The following is a 17,133-nucleotide window of genomic DNA, read 5'->3' on the forward strand; positions in this document are numbered from 1 at the left end:
GTGTGGGAAGTAGATGCCTAGTAGCCAATGTTAGGGTGACAGTCACAGTAAGAACACGCGTACAACGCCTATAAGCAACAACACACACATGATCAGTACTTTTAATAAAAAAATAAACAATCGTCAGTTTTATGACTGAAAATGTTAAATTACTGGTGTAAAACTAACAGTGAAATACAACCCAGACTCATCCTCTGGCTTCAAAACAGAAGTTCAAACTCTTGCGGTACAGTAGTTGCCTTGTTAKTCCTTTCCTTTTGACACACCCACTCATACTCCGGCCGGTRGCCATATTGGGCTGCAGCTACCCCCTTCTCCTTATACTGACACTAACGCTTCGCACACACCGYCAGCATCATTGCGCAAAGTAGTACGCAGCATCATCTGGATGTGTATGTAACAAAAGTTTAACATTCCCCTCCTGCTACCATTTCTGTCAAGCCGTCTACGCATACAGTTTGACGTATACGTTGGATGTTCGATAAATCCAACGTATGCACCACACAGAACGCACTGCAACTGCCTCTGCACGCTGTCGGTGTGATCGAAGCATAATAGAAGCCTAACCTCACTATCGCCCCCGTGTGGCAGGAGCTGGCCAAACACTTTGATAAAAGTGACCCTGGCTACGAGGTGGTGGAGGATGCCATCATCACCATGACAGCCGTGGCCTGGTACATCAACGACATGAAGAGGAAGCAGGAGCACGCCGTCAGGCTGCAGGTATGGACCACCAGTCAGGCTCTGCTCAGTCACTCACTACAGCAGTTCTCATTGAAAATGTAACAAAGAAGTTAGCTTTTGTTGCTGATCATAATCTATGACTCTGAACTGGCTGTAGAGGTCAGAGGTTAAAAGTCAAAAGAGGTTAGAGGTCGCAGAGGTCTTTGGACACCTCAGTCTCCACTACATCTGGAGGTCTTTGGACACCTCCGTCTCCACTACATCTGGAGGTCTTTGGACACCTCCGTCTCGACTACTGTTTTTGAAGGTCAGAGGTCAAGCTTGGGTTAACACAAACACTGTTTTTCTTTTGGCTCTGGCAGGAGGTTGAGAGCTTGTTGACCAACTGGACAGGTCCAGACCTGAGTGGCTTTGGAGAGCTGGTGTTGGAGGGCGCCTTCAGGGTTCAACGGGTCAAGAAGGAGAGGGCATTCTTCCTCTTCGACAAGATGCTGCTTATCGCTAAAAAGAGGCTGGAGCATTTCATCTACAGCACCCACATATTTGTAAGTGACGTGCGGACACCGGAATGAATTGATCAGATTATTGTGTGTCTGTAAATGCTAGGAGCATGTATCATTAGAGATGACACCTACACCAATCAAAAAAGTATCATGTTTTCGTTTTTGATGCTTGATTCTCTATCATGTACTGACACCCTTATTTCCCCCCCACTGTCTTTCCTCTTGTCTTTCACTCTCTCTACCCTTCTCTCCCGTCAGTGCTGTAATCTTCTTCTCGTAGAAACCATGAAGGACCCCCTGTGTTTTAAGGTGTCCGATCAGACCATCCCCAAACAGCAGCACATTGTACAGGTACGAGTAAACCACTATCAAATTACAAGTGAACCACTATCAAAGAACAGGACATTGTATTGTGTCAGACCAGTGTACTTAAACTACCCTCCTACCCATGTTACAGACCAAGAACCAGGAGGAGAAACGCCTTTGGCTGCACTACCTCAAGAGACTGATAGTGGAGAACCATCTTGCCTCTCTACCCCAGAAGGTAAGGCTTATGGTACATTACTGTAAATGTTGCCGATATGAATGGCAATACTTTTCAGCCAATGTAACACTGAAGGCTGTGGCTAAACTGAAACAGAGAATATTGTAATCACTCTGTTAGGGTGTGCTTCCACCTTGTGGTTGTTTATAGTTACCGCAAACACTGTCACAAGTTGAGCAATCGTTGAAATACCATACATGTATTTTTCAGGCAAGGCAGGTACTCGGTGACAACTTCTGTCAATGTGAGTTTCATGTCATTTCAAACCATCATACATTCATACACCTACACTTTTCACTTTCAATTTACACTGTATTTGACACCAATTGTGCACAGTTTACAATCATGCACAACTCGCAATTTCTTTTTCACAGCTCCTCAGTTTGATCAGGATAATTTTAAAAAGTCATCTCCAAGATGCGATGAATACCATCGAGGGAGACGCCAATCAGGTCAGGACAAGCCATTCTTACCTGTAATGCACCTAGTATCTCATTTGTGTGTGAACGACTTTTTGTTTTCGTTCAAAACACTTTTATTTCTGTTGGATATCTTTACTGGTTTTAAGCACATTTTTTGTTACCCCAAAGTCGGATGAGGGTGATGGCTTCTTCTTTGTCATAAATCTAACAAATAACAAAGCCATTTTGCCATATGCCTGTCTGGTCTGTGTTTGCTGAGTTAAATTAATTCTGTGTGTGTGTGCGTGTATATGTGTGTATGTGTGTGTGGTGTATGTGTGTGTGTATGTGTGTGTATGTCCAGAGCCCCCAGAGTTCATCTACACCCCAGAGAAGGCCAAGAAGAGCCTTCCCCTGCTGCTGGAGGGGAATCTGTCCTATCGCCGCGGCAGGAGGCAGTCTGGTGAGACTTCATGTCTATAGTCCAGGACCTGTGTCCACAAAGCGTCTCAGAGTAGGAGTGCTGACCTGATCCTAGATCAGCACGCCTACTCTAAGACGCTTTATGAACAAGGGCCCAGAGAGGAATCACCCACTGCACAGCACATGGAGTAAACATACGGAGCTTGAAAATATGAATTCATAAATGTAATAATTGGAAATGACTCATTATTGAATGCTTATGGCTGTTTCTTTCCAGCTCCAACTAAAGACTTCGAAACAGCATATCATGGTGAGAATTTTCTTAAAGGATTTTTGTTTATCTTGTTTCCTTGTAGTGCTTCAGTCTGTCAGGGCTGAAAGATTTGGTACGTTTTTAATGGAAAGTAAACACACCCTTGTTTGTTTCCCCCCAACCATTCCTATCCTCCTCTCATGGAATCCAGTCTCTTCAAAGGTAAGCTTGATTCAGACTGGTTTCGCCCCTATCCACCCACACAACTGTCATGCACGTCATGCACATGGTATCTCATTTGCAAGAATGACTTGACAATAATTACTATGAGCAACGCCTTGTTGACAATGCTATCGAGTAGTACACCTTCCCTTCCTGACATTCTCCATCTCAGTGTTGATGTTCATGTCCATCTCCACAGGCTGGCAGCGAGGGGGAGCTGTGTCCTGGGGCAGATAGCCTGGGATCCTCAGGCAGCACCAACACCCTGGCCTCCTCTGTGATGGAGGTGGAGGCTGAGACAGAGCGGCCGGACCCCTGCCTGGGCCTGGAAGAGGAGGACCTACCCCCCCTGAGCGCCCCGCCCACACTCTCCATCACCGAGGAGATCATGCAGTTCATTAACCAGAGCCGCGTGCGAGAGGGCATGGCCGAACTCAAGTCTGACATAGTATGGGTGGGCTATACTGTCTTTCACAATTCACACACTATTAAACAGCTGCCATGGATTTGAAGCAACCTGTGTCACTTGTCTAGTCACTAGACGTTAGTGTCTAGTTTTATGAGCTATCGATTTAGTGCTGCATTACTTCCCCATGTACGTATAGTAGGAGCTGCGGGGATGACTGTCTTTGTTTTGTGTCTGTTTCTGTCTCTCCACAGGATTCACCCCTGGATGAGTCTCTGGAGGACCAAGCAACTGAGCCACATCCATGTCCACTTGCTCAGCAAGGAAATGACCTGCTGCTTGCTTCCCCTACGGAGGAGACTTACGAGTCGCAAGACCCCCATCCCAATAGTCCAGAGGAGATAACAGTGCAACTGGAGGAGCGCAGAACCAAAATGGAAGACCAAACTCTTCCACCGTGTCTGTCCAGGGAATCCTCAGAGGAGGGTGGTTGTGAAGAGGGAGAGTCAACACCTTTGCCAACTGATGTTATAGAGGAGAGGCCTCAGGAGGAGAGCACAWCAGCCAAAGAAACCGGGACAGTTGGGGAAAGAAATGCCTCAGAGGTGGAGGACGAGCAAATGTTCGAAACCTCGACGCCACTCTCTCCTGTAAACCTCCCAGACGAAAGAGAGAGGGAGAAGGAACTCTGCTCTGACCTCCCCAACGAGAACAAGCCCTCAGAAGCTCCTCTCTCTGGCCCAGAGCAGACTGTACAGAGCCCTCTGGCGCCCAAGAAAGAGACCCAGCTCACCAAGTCCGACAGGCAGATCATCGAGAAGATCCGCAGCTACTACGAGGCGGCTGAGGCCGAGGCAGGAGAAGGTGACAGCAGCCCCACCCCCAGGAGAAACAGCTTCTCCCTCATCATCCCCACCGGCTTGGTCAAAGACTCCGTGTCCCGCTTTGCTGTCTTTGGCCACCAGGACAGCCTGTGTGACTCGGAGAGCGGGCGCTCCGATGGGGGGGKAGAACCAGAGCCTGAGTCAGAGCTGCCCTCCCCTCTTCCGTCAGTGCCTGACCAGGGAGAGGGAGCCCTCAGCCCAGACTGTTCCTCCACTTCTGCTGCTGGTTCCCAGGAAGAGCACAGCCAGGCACCAGGTCAGGGTGAGCCTGCTCTGGAGAAATGTAGCAGGTTTGAGCCAGGGAGTGAGCTGCCCTGCACAGAGCTGACGAAGGATTGGAAAGAGAAGGAGAAAGTAGGAGCCCCTGTTAGCACAGAGAGGGAAATCATACCAAACCTGTCAACAGACATCACCAAAGAGCCCTCATTCAGCGACGAAGCAGCCAAAGCGATCACAAAAGACCAGCAGGTAATCAATGGCCACGGACCAAGTCCAAGTGATCTYGACGCAGAACCTAAAGAGGCCCAGAAAGACTCCARTGTCCCTCCACRTACAGGRCTRCARGACAGTAAGACCGCCCCAGTGTCCCAGGCTGGGTMGGGRAGAATCAGAGACAGGAGCTCCCTCACTGGGAACCTAGAGGGCCTACCCAGCCAGATCAAGGTGGGCCGCTGGTCCCGCCACTGTAAGATGGTGTCCTCCAGCCGGACCCTGTACGAGGGAGCAGCGGTCGCAGACGTGGCGGGGATAGGCCTGTTCGAGGCCAGCCCCGGTGATCCATGTCTGGTGGAGAACTCAGAGAGAATCCTCAGTAAAGTTCAAATGCTGGCTCGAATGTACAGCGCCAAGGCCAGCATCATGAAGGTGCCACTTCACCACAAGAGGGTGTGTGAGGGTCGTGCACCGTGGACCGTCACCACCAGGCACAGTGTCCCTCCTCAGGCCCAGCCGCCACAGCAGCATCAGGAGGAGAAGATTACAGTAAAAAGAGCTCAGAGCCATTCCACTGGTCAGTACCTTTAACATCCTGTATAAATGGCTATGATTTGATTAGATAGTGTAATAGTGAGGATATCTAAAGACTTGCTGGTCTTATTGGTCTTATTGTTTAATTGAGTTGTTTTAGTAAGCACTGCTAAATAATGGAAGAACACATATAAACTGTGATTTACCATGTTTGATAGTGAAAGTAAAGCCTTCACATGGTTGGTCAGGAAACACAACAAATAAAACGTGACATGCAAAGCCTCCATATTGTGTATCAGTGAATGACAGTGTTTGGGATGTTTTTTGGGGGGTTTTACAGGTTGCCAGGAGATGACTTCAGTTTCCTCAGAACCCCAGCTCTTTGGCCACGTCCTTGTCAGCGAACAGCTGTCCCCCACCTACCGCCAGCAAGAGAACAGCTGCGCCCTGTCCGGACTCAGGGACATTGTTTCCAACCTGGGATCCACATCCATTGCCTCTCCCACCTCCTCCCCTCTGACCACCCCATCAAAAACCACGCAGGTTGGGCCTGAGGAGGTAGTGACTACTGCTGTGGAGGGGAAGCTTATGGAGAACCAGTCTGAGGAAGTAATCTCAGGAGCTGAGATGCGAAGGCCTCACCCCAAGAGGGCCTCCCCAGTCCAGGAAGGCCCCATCCAAGGGGTAGGGGTGGAGGTTCCAGCTGATGGTTATCCAGGGACCCCAGAGAGGTCTGTGAATCTCAGCAGGACTTGGGTTGAGCAGAAAGGACATAATCTGTACTCCATTAGGGAAGATCCTGCTCTGGGGGCAGCAGCAGCCTCTTTAGCAGACCCATGTGGGAACCAAGACAGGTCTCCAGGGGTTGGAGCTGCAGAGGAGCTGCTGAAGACCATTCAACAGCAGGCTCCAACTGAACCAGAGACAAGCCAGGTGGTGAAGCCAGACGAAGCCAGTTTAAACACCAAGATAATGTCGCCTTATGTGGCCAGTGGGGCTGAGAGGGGGAGTTCACCCCAGATGGCCCCTGGTCATCAAAGCAAAGCTGAATCCACCAAAGCCAAGTCACAAGATGGCACTCTAGATGATCGGGATGTTTCACCTGCAGCACCAAAGATTTCCACTCACATCTCCGACACATCTCCCACACAACAGAGGTCCATCTCTGGGCTAACTGAGGGGTCAAACCCCTTAGTGTGGCGTGCCACTCAGTCAGCTATGACTGAACCCATGCAAGCAACACATACATCTGGTCAGAGAGTCAAGGACAGTCAAGTCCCAGAGGATTCCAAAGGAAAAGAGGGGGACATGGTTCCCCGTCCGTGGTTATCGCTCCAAAGCCTGATGCCTACACCTCCGCCAGGGGTGCAGTTCTCTGACTGTCTGCCTAAGTTCACCAGCCAAAGACCACCCAACCTGCACCTGCCCACTACCAAGGGCAGAAGGAGCCTTCCTATCAATTGGAACGGATCAAACAACGCCACACTCCCCAGCCAAAGGTACAGTATTTAATAGGACTTAATACAGTAGTAACACAATTTCACCAGTCCATAGCTTCATTCTTCCCCTAAGAGTTCTTGTAGATAATAGGCAGAATCTACTACATACCCTAAACCGATTTGTGAAGGTGATGGGGGCAAAATGTAAAACTGGAGAAAGATTAAAGGAATGCGCCTCTGACCGGAAGTGTGCAAATACTGTTTCCTGTTTCGCCACTAAGAGTTCTGAAAGAAATTCGATGAATCAGATAAAACAGTGTTATTCACAGAGTAGATGGAAAGAAAGCATTTTACAGTGCCTTCATAAAGTATTCATACCTCTTGACTTATTCCACATTTAGTTGTGTTACAGCCCAAATTCAAAATGGATTAAATTCATTTTTTTCTCACCCATCTACACACAGTAACCCATAATCACAAAGTGAATACGTTTTTAGAAAGTTTAGCAAATTTATAAAAAATGATATACAGAAATATCCAATTTACATAAGTATTCATACCTKWGYGMCAATACATGTTAGAATCACCTTTGGCAGCAATTACAGTGGCGAGTCTTTCTGGGTAAGTCTCTAAGACCTTTGCACAACTGGATTGTAGAATACTTGCTAATTATTCTTTTAAAATTCTTCAAGCTCTGTCAAGTTGGTTGTTGATCATGGCTAGACAGCTATTTTCAAGTCTTGCCATTGATTTTCAAGCTGATTTAAGTCAGAACTGGAACTAGGCCACTCAGAAGCATTCAATGTTGGTAAGCAACACCAGTGTTTTAGGTTATTGTCCTGCTGAAAGGTGAATTTGTCTCAGTGTCTTTTGGAAATCAGACTGAATTAGGTTTTCCTCTAGGGTTTTGCTTGTGCTTAGCTCTATTCCGTTTATTTTAATTTAAAAAAAACTCCCTAGTGCTTGCCGATGACAAGTCTACCCATAACATGATGCAGCCACCATGCTTGAAAATATGAAGACTGGTACTCAGTGATGTGTTGTGTTGAATTTGCCCCAAACATAACGCTTTGTATTCAGGACATAAAGTTAATTTCTTACCCACATTTTTTGCAGTATGACTTTAGTGCCTTATTGCAAACAGGATGCATGTTTTGAAATACTTTTTATTCTGTACAGGCTTCCTTCTTTTCACTCTATTATTTAGGTTAGTATTGTGGAGTAACTACAATATTCTCTTATCACAGCCATTAGACTCTGTAAAATCACCAAATCCCTGAGCGGTTTCTTTCCTCTCCGGCAACTGAGTTAGGAAGGACGCCTGTATCTTTGTAGTGACTGGGTGTATTGATACACCATTCAAAGTGTAATTAATAACTTCACCATGCTCAAAGGGATAGTCAATGTCTGCTTTTTTAATCCATCTACCAATAGGGGCTCTTTGCGAAGCATTGGAAAACCTCCCTAGTCTTTGTGGTTGAATCTGTGTTTGAAATTCACTGCTCGATTTAGGGACCTTACAGATKATTGAAATCATGTTGAACACTATTATTGCACACTATTAGTCCATGCAACTTATTATGTGACTTGTTAAGRACATTTTTAGTCCTGAACTTATTTAAGGGGTTGAATACTTATTAACTCAAGACATTTCAGCTTTTCATTTTTTATTAATTTGTAAACATTTCTAAATGCATAATTCCACTTGTATATTATGGGGTATTGAGTGTAGGCCAGTTACAAAAAATCTAKATTTGATCAATTTTAAATTCAGGCTGTAACACAACAAAATGTGAAAAAAGTCAAGGGGTGTGAATACTTTCTGAAGGCACTGTAGATGCAAAGTATGTGAGAAGGCCCCTGACATGGAAATCACTGTGTTTTGTCATGAATGTCCATCGCTTTAGAGGTCGCATCGAGTGGGAAAATGTTCAAGAGTTCCTATTTGGCTGTATAGTAAAAATAAAAGTAATTGATTTATTTTATTTTGTGTACATCGCAGCTAAGAGCTAAATTGCATATAGAAATGTACTAACGTACTATCAAAGTAGCTTATTTTCACAAAACTGAGTAATCGCTGCCTGCACTCCTGTCCTCTCCTCTCAATTTTGCTTCTCCTCAAGCCAAGCCAAGTTTTGTGGCAGTGGCATTWATCAGTCCCTCCAGGGTTTCACAGGGATTTTTAGTGATAATATGCATGGCAATATGCGATGATTTAGTTGAATTTGTAGCGAAAATGCACTGACGAGGAAAAAAGTTTGTTAACGTGTGGCTTGATTGAAACATATTATGTGGTAAAAGTGCAATGATTGGTTGAAATTCCGAGCCCTCTTTTTGTACTGCGTTGATGGGTCAGTTCTATGCGATAACATTGGGATGATTTGGCTTTTCTATGCTGAAATAGTGCAGTGATTGGTCAAATTTGCAACCCCTCGCATATTGTGTGTGAAATTGTTGATTTTGCATAACAAATTGCCATCACAGAATCCTGGAGGGACTGATTAATCAAGTCTATTCATTTCCTCTTCTCTATGCTTTCCTTTGGTTATAGACTACCACCTTCTCCACTGAGGTCCAGAGAGCCAGTCCAGGATCCATTACTCCCATCCATCCATGCATCAGGGTTGTCCCCCGTCAGAAGGCCTTCCTCCCAGGCCTCACTGGAGAGATCAGCCACCATGCTTCCAGGCATTGGCCAACCCATGGATGCCAAGCCCCCCTCTGCCTTCAGCCCCAGTCTCCACCAGCACTCTCCCTCCCCCATCAAGGGACTCCCCTGCTCCTCTCCCACCCCTTCTGCCTTGACCAAGTCCCTGGCTGCCTCCTGCATCAGCCAGTCCATCAGCCAGAGTCTGGCCAGGAACAACGCTCGCCTCCAGGACCAGGCCACCCCTCCCCCAGACAGTCCAGCCCCTCTGGCTCCCGCTCCCACTGCATCCCCACTCAGGATGAGGTCTCCCTCCCCCAAACTCACCTCTGGCCCCAGCGGCCCCCCTCTGAGCCCTGGCTATGCCCATGCTTCTTACTCCAGAGATGGGAGCCAGCCACCTAAATGTCCCCCTTCCCCTCTCCGGTCTACTTCACTCCGCTCCAGCCCATGCGCATCCACAGCCCCAGCCCTGTCCCCCCCACCGTACCGCAGCCAGCGCTCAGTCTCCCCAGCCCCCCCAGTCAGCCTGCATCACATCGCCTCTTCCTCTGCCTCTCCCCGGCCCAGGCCTGCTGCCCTACACCAGCCACGTCATATTYGTTTGAATGGAAACAGCAACAACAATAATAACAATAACACCACTAACGGAGGATGGGTCGCGAATCACCGGAAGCCACCGTTAGCGAGTGCCAATAGTATACCCCATCCCCATGATCTTCTTTGGAGTGGTTCTACTCACACACTCAACAGGGTGGCAAGGCCCTTCTCTGCCTCGGAGCCCAGCTCACGAGTGCAGTCCCCGTCCCCCTCTCCCTCCCCATCTCCATTCAGCAGGATCTGCTCCCCTCCCCCAGTCCAGAATCACACAGGCCCCCTGATGAACAAGCCCCCCAACCCTAGAAGCACCCGGGCAGGAGGGGCTTGCCCCTTCAATCACCTGGGCCTCTCCCTGGAGCTCCCCAGGGCCTCCTCAGCCTGCTCCTCAGGCATAACCTCCCCTCCGCCCATTGGGGTTCCTGCCAATGTCTGGGGAGTCGCCGCTCCTCAGCCGCGGAAGGCCAAATTAGCATTTCCTTTCTCCTCCATAGCCTCACCCACATGGATAGATGTTTCCCCCCCCTCCATTCAGAGAAGCTCCAACACCACCTCCCCTCCCCCATCTGGTTTCTCCCCATGCTCTCCAACCCATTCTCAGAACCTGCGGAGGACCAAGGGAAGCAGCCTGCCCTTCCTTAGCCTGGCTGACCGACCACCCAGTCCAGTCAGGAATGGGAGGGGGTCTTGGGGAGAGAGCGGAGGGCGCAGGTCTGTGGGTGCGGAGCAGGAGTCTGGGTTGATAAGCCCCCGAGGGGGATCCTGCTCCTACAGCAGCTCCTACAGTGGCTCCCCATCCTGCCTCAGCCCCGGGGCCTTGTCCCCTGTCAGACTGGCCCCTGGGAAGAGCACCCACGGCGAGCAACACTTCACCAGCATTGCTTGGCCCGACGTGCGAGAACTCCTGACCAACTATGACAGTGGGGACAGCCCTGACCAGAGTGCTCCGACCTCCCCTGTCTGGCCTCAGGATGAATGGGGTGACCCAGACCTTGGGGAGGACAGTTGCCGGAGCCGCCTGATCTGTGCCTATGTGCCTCGGGCCTCCCCAGCCCCAGACATGGGCGTGCCCATCCAGTACCCTCACAGGAGTGWGCCAAAGCCAGAGGACACCTCAATGCAGGCAGCCAAAAGAACTCTAAAGACTAGCTATGCTACCACTGTGAACCTGCAGATTGCTGGCAGTGGACGTATCACTTCCTTCAGCAACACCCAGGTGAGCCTTAACCAGACCTTAGCCCCTGTGGTAGACAGCCAGGGCAGACGGAGGGTCAGCATCAATGCCTGCAACCTTACCCTTCCCGTTCCCCAGAACTGCAAGAGGCTGTGAGGAGCTACGACTGGGGAACTCCTCCAAGGTGCCTTATGCCTCACTGAAAGTCTAAATAGGCACTTTACCCTGAAACAGTGGTGTTCATCGGGATCCTATGAGATATAACTCCAGGTAATATGGTAATGAATTACATTAGACTTAATTGGACAGTAGACTGAATCACCTGTTCTTCCAGATGACAATCTGACAATGTCAGGGATTCTGCAACCAACCCCACATATCATCGTTCGGCCACCTATATCCCTGTCCAACAGGACACCGACTGAACCCACAGACAAATAGTTTGCCAGTGTCCTTTTTCTTAGTCTTTTTGTTGTTTGTTGTTTCAAAATAAATTCAGTTTATTCTGTTAAACAAAAAAACAAATGTCTCGTTTATCAAACTCCTATGTTTGTGCTTGTGGCTGGCATGGTAAAAATGGTCAATTCTTTTTATTTATGAACTAGTCTTATTTTGTCTGCATTTCTGGCACTTAATTTGATGTCTTTATTTTGCACAATGTCCTCAGCTGTGTGTGTAGTTAAGACGTGTCTGTGAAGGTAGCTTTTATTTCAGACCAAATCATGATGTTGATGTTTTTATGTGTTCTTTCCTATGTCGTTTTATCAGTGGTTCATGTTGAAAAAATACATGATTTATTTGGTTACACAAGAGCAGAAAATAAGGGAAAATAAGAGCAACAAATTTCAGGGAAAACAAAGTGCAAGAAAATGAATGGTGACAACCAACATGCATTTTTATTGCTACACAACACAGTGTCTTCAGGCTACATTGGCCCGTTTTGATAGGACTATGCTAACTACTTTTTTAAGTACAGTATTTAAATATCAGATTTGAAATTATGTTAACTCCTGTGGTCAAAAGACTCAAAGAACAACCACTGTGTCTATTACTGATGTGCATTTCAGTTATTTGTACTCCAATAATAATAAAAAAAATATTAAAGACCCTTTGATGTTGTCTGTCTCCTTTATAAATCCTCCAATTATACATTATGATATTGATTAGTCAATATCCTGGAAAACATAGCTATTGTTGTGGAAATGCACCACTAAGGACTCAAATTCAAAGTAAATTAAGAAATCTTCATTATCACGGCCTGGAGAGGTTCACGAACTCAATACAAGTCCAATGAGAACTCTGAAAAGGGGGTTCCCTTTCAATCCTTATATACTGCTACACATACAAGTTATATAACCATGATTTACATTATTCATCATTAACGTTGATTCCTGCATGTGACTGACTGATACCTGACGAGGCTTCTTCTCTCAAAGCTGAGACCTTGTATCGCGTATTTAGTCCCAGATATTTAAAATAATWATTATTTCACCTTTATTTAACCAGGTAGGCCAGTTGAGAACAAGTTCTCATTTACAACTGCGACCTGGCCATGATAAAGCAAAGCAGTGCGACAAAAACAACACAGAGTTACACATGGGATAAACAATTGTACAGTCAATAACACAATAGAAAAATCTGTATACAGTGTGTGCAAATGAAGTAAGGAGGTAAGGCAATAAATAGGCCAATAGTGGCGAAGTAATTACAATTTAGCAATTTACACTGGAGTGATATGTGCAGATGAGGATGTGCAGGCAGAAATACTGGTGTGCAAAAGAGCAGAAAAACAAAAACAAATATGGGGATGAGGTAGGTACTTGGTTGGATGGGCTATTTACAGATGGGCTGTGTACAGCTGCAGCGATCGGTAACCTGCTCTGACAGCTGACGCTTAAAGTTAGTGAGGGAGATAGAAGTCTCCAACTTCAGTGATTTTTGCAATTCATTAAAATCATTGGCAGCAGAGACCTGGAAGGAAAGGCGGCCAAAGGAGGTGTTGGTTTTGGGGATGACCAGTGAAATATACCTGCTGGAGCGCGTGCTACAGGTGGGTGTTGCTATGGTGACCAGTGAGCTGAGATAAGGCGGAGCTTTACCTAGCAAAGACTTATAGATGACCTGTAGCCAGTGGGTTTGGCGACGAATATGTAGCGAGGACCAGCCAATGAGAGCATGCAGGTCACAGTGGTGGGTGGTATATGGGGCTTCAGTGACAAAACGGATGGCACTGTGATAGACTGCATCCAATTTGCTGAGTAGAGTGTTGGAGGCTATTTTGTAAATGACATCGCCGAAATCAAGGATTGGTAGGACTGTCTCTTATACACATCTAGATGTGTATAAGAGACAGGTAGAAAGAAGTGCCAGAAGTATACAGAATGGTGTCGTCTGCGTAGAGGTGGATCAAAGAATTACCCGCAGCAAGAGCGACATCATTGATATATACAGAGAAAATAGTCAGCCCAAGAATTTAACCCTGTGGCACCACCATAGAGACACCAAGGATGTTGAGTCTGCCGATAAGAATACGGTGATTGACAGAGTCGAAAGACTTGGCCTGGTCGATGAAGACTGCACAGTACTGTCTTTTATCGATGACGGTTATGATATCGTTTAGGACCTTGAGCGTGGCTGAGGTCCAACAGTGACCAGCTCGGAAACCAGATTGTATAGCGGAGAATGTACGGTGGGATTCGAAATGGTCGGTGATCTGTTTGTTCACTTGGCTTTTGAAGACTTTGGAGAGGCAGGGTAGGATGGATATAGGTCATATATAATCAAGATGGCGCCGATAGATAGGGCAGCCGTGCTTCTAGCTCCTAAGCAACTTTGCAGTATTTTGTTTTTATGTGTTATTTCTTACATTATTAGCCTAGAAAATCTTTTGTGTTACATACAACCGGAAAGAACTTTTGGATATCAAAGCATCGGTAAATCCCCAGCATTACCAGCATTACGACCAYGAATACGACATTCCCAAATTGGATCCTTTGTTCGTACCCCCCAGAACAATTGAACTGATCCAAAACACTACCTGGCGGAGAAGAGGTAGTTCGACTCAGGAGGCATGCACACCACCCACCGCTTCCGAGTATATTACTCGCTAAAGTTCAGTCTCTGGATAATAAAGTTGACGAGCTCAGGGTGAGGATCTCCTTCCAGAGACACATCAGGGATTGTAACATACTCTGTTTCACGGAAACATGGCTCTCTTGGGATATACTGTCTGAGTACGTACAGCCAGTTGGGTTCTCAGTTCATCGCACAGAARGGAATAAAGATTTATTCGGGAAGAAGAAGGGCGGGGGTGTATGTTTCATGATTAACTCACTCATAGTGTGATTGTGATAACATACAGAAACTCATGTCCTTTTATAAACCCAACCTAGAATACCTCACAATCAAATGCTGACCGTATTACCTCCCAAGAGAATTCTCTTCCGTTATAGTCACAACCGTGTATATTCCCCCTCAAGCCGATACTACGACAGCCCTCAAAGAACTACACTGGACTCTATGCAAACTGAAAACCACATATCCTGAAGCAGCATTTATTGTTGCCGAGGATTTTAACTAGCTAAGCTAATCTGAGGAAAATGCTACCGAAGTTCTACCAACACATTGACTGTAGCACTCGCTCTGAGAAAACATTGGACCACTGCTACTCAACTTTTCGAAATGCTTACAAGGCCCTCCCCCGCCCTCACCTTCYGCAAATCTGATCATGACTCCATTTTTCTCCCCCCTTCCTATAGGCATAAACTCAAACAGGAAGGACCCGTGCTACGCACTATTCAATGCTGGTCTGACCAATCGGAATCCATGCTTCAAGATTGTTTTGATCACGCGGACTGGGATATGTTCCAGGTAGCCTCTGAGAATAATATAGGTGAATACATGGATACGGTGACTGAGTTTATCAGGAAATGTATAGGAGATGTTGTACCCACTGTGACTATTTAAACCTACCCAAACCAGAAACCGTGGCTAGATAGCAGCAATCGCACAAAACTGAACGCGCGAACAACCGCATTTAACCATGGCAAGGTGACTGGGAATATGGCAGAATATAAACAATGTAGCTATTCTCTCCGTAAAGGCAATCAAAAAGGGAAAACCTCAGTACAGAGACAAAGTGGAGTCYGAATTCAATGGCTCAGACACGAGACATATGTGGCAGGGTCTACAGACAATCACGGATTACAAAAAGAAAACCAGCCCCGTCGCGGACCAGGATGTCTTGCTCCCAGACAGACTAAATCACTTTTTTGCTCGCTTTGAGGACAATACAGTGCCACTGACACGGCCCGCTACCAAAACCTGCGGGCTCTCCTTCACTGCAGCCGAGGTGAGAGAAAACATTTAAACGTGTTAACCCTCGCAAGGCTGCAGGCCCAGACGGCATTCCCAGCCGCGTGCTCAGAGCATGCGTAGACCAGCTGGCTGGTGTGTTTACGGACATATTCAATCAATCCTTATCCCAGTCTGCTGTTCCCACATGCTTCAGAAGGGGCCACCATTGTTCCTGTTCCCAAGAAAGCTAAGGTAACTGAAGCTAAACGACTACCGCCCCGTAGCACTCACTTCCGTCATCATGAAGTGCCTTGAGAGACTAGTCAAGGACCATATCACCTCCACCCTACCTGACACCCTAGACCCACTCCAATTTGCTTACCGACCCAATAGGTCCACAGACGACGCAATCGCAACCACACTGCACACTGCCCTAACCCATCTGGACAAGAGGAATACCTATGTGAGAATGCTGTTCATCGACACAGCTCAGCATTTAACACCATAGTACCATCCAAACTCGTCATCAAGCTCGAGACCCTGGGTCTCGACCCCGCCCTGTGCAACTGGTACTGGACTTCCTGACAGGCCGCCCCCAGGTGGTGAGGGTAGGTAACAACATCTCCACCCCGCTGATCCTCAACACTGGGGCCCCACAAGGGTGCGTTCTGAGCCCTCTCCTGTACTCCCTGTTCACCCACGACTGCGGTGCCATGCACGCCTCCAACTCAGTCATAGTTTGCGGACGACACTACAGTGGTAGGCTTGATTACAACAACGACGAGACGGCCTACAGGGAGGAGGTGAGGGCCCTCGGAGTGTGGTGTCAGGAAAATAACCTCACACTCAACGTCAACAAAACAAAGAGATGATTGTGGACTTCAGGAAACAGCAGAGGGAGCACCCCCCTATCCACATCGACGGGACAGTAGTGGAGAGGGTAGTAAGTTTTAAGTTCCTCGGTGTACACATCACGGACAAACTGAATTGGTCCACCCACACAGACAGCGTTGTGAAGAAGGCGCAGCAGCGCCTCTTCAACCTCAGGAGGCTGAAGAAATTCGGCTTGTCACCAAAAGCACTCACAAACTTCTACAGATGCACAATCGAGAGCATCCTGTTGGGCTGTATCACCGCCTGGTACGGCAACTGCTCCGCCCACAACCGGAAGGCTCTCCAGAGGGTAGTGAGGTCTGCCCAACCTATCACCGGGGGCAAACTACCTGCCCTCCAGGACACCTACAGCACCCGATGTCACAGGAAGGCCAAAAAAAGATAATCAAGGACAACAACCACCCGAGCCACTGCCTGTTCACCCCGCTATCATCCAGAAAGCGAGGTCAGTACATGTGCATCAAAGCTTGGAACAAGAGACTGAAAATCAGCTTCTATCTCTAGTCCATCAGACTGTTAAATAGCACCTTAGAGGCTGCTGCCCTATATATATAGACTTGAAATCACTGGCCAATTTAAAAATGGAACACTTGTCACTTTAATACTGTTTACATATTTTGTATTACTCGCCTCATATGTATATACTGTATTCTATTCTATTCTACTGTATTTAGTCTATGCCGCTRCGAAATTGCTCGTCCAAATATTTATATATTCTTAATTCCATTCTTTTACTTTAGATTTGTGTGTATTGTGTGTATTGTTGTGAAATTGTTTGATATTACTTGTTAGATATTACT

At 47.2% G+C, this 17,133-nt stretch overlaps 1 protein-coding gene across 1 annotated transcript; it reads left to right on the top strand.

The window, feature by feature from the left end:
- Positions 1 to 1,945: 1,945 nt before the first annotated feature.
- LOC111957190 (serine/arginine repetitive matrix protein 2-like) lies at positions 1,946 to 12,254 on the top strand. Its single transcript, XM_070438049.1, has 8 exons — positions 1,946 to 1,975; positions 2,106 to 2,183; positions 2,497 to 2,595; positions 2,833 to 3,030; positions 3,230 to 3,484; positions 3,691 to 5,329; positions 5,627 to 6,785; positions 9,277 to 12,254. Exons 2-8 carry the CDS (start codon positions 2,154 to 2,156, stop codon positions 11,297 to 11,299), a joined length of 5,403 nt encoding a protein of 1,800 aa, XP_070294150.1. The 5' UTR covers positions 1,946 to 1,975; positions 2,106 to 2,153; the 3' UTR covers positions 11,300 to 12,254.
- Positions 12,255 to 17,133: the final 4,879 nt, after the last annotated feature.

This window comes from Salvelinus sp. IW2-2015, linkage group LG4p (assembly GCF_002910315.2).
Source record: "Salvelinus sp. IW2-2015 linkage group LG4p, ASM291031v2, whole genome shotgun sequence".
In the NCBI taxonomy this organism is placed as follows: Eukaryota; Metazoa; Chordata; class Actinopteri; order Salmoniformes; family Salmonidae; genus Salvelinus; species Salvelinus sp. IW2-2015.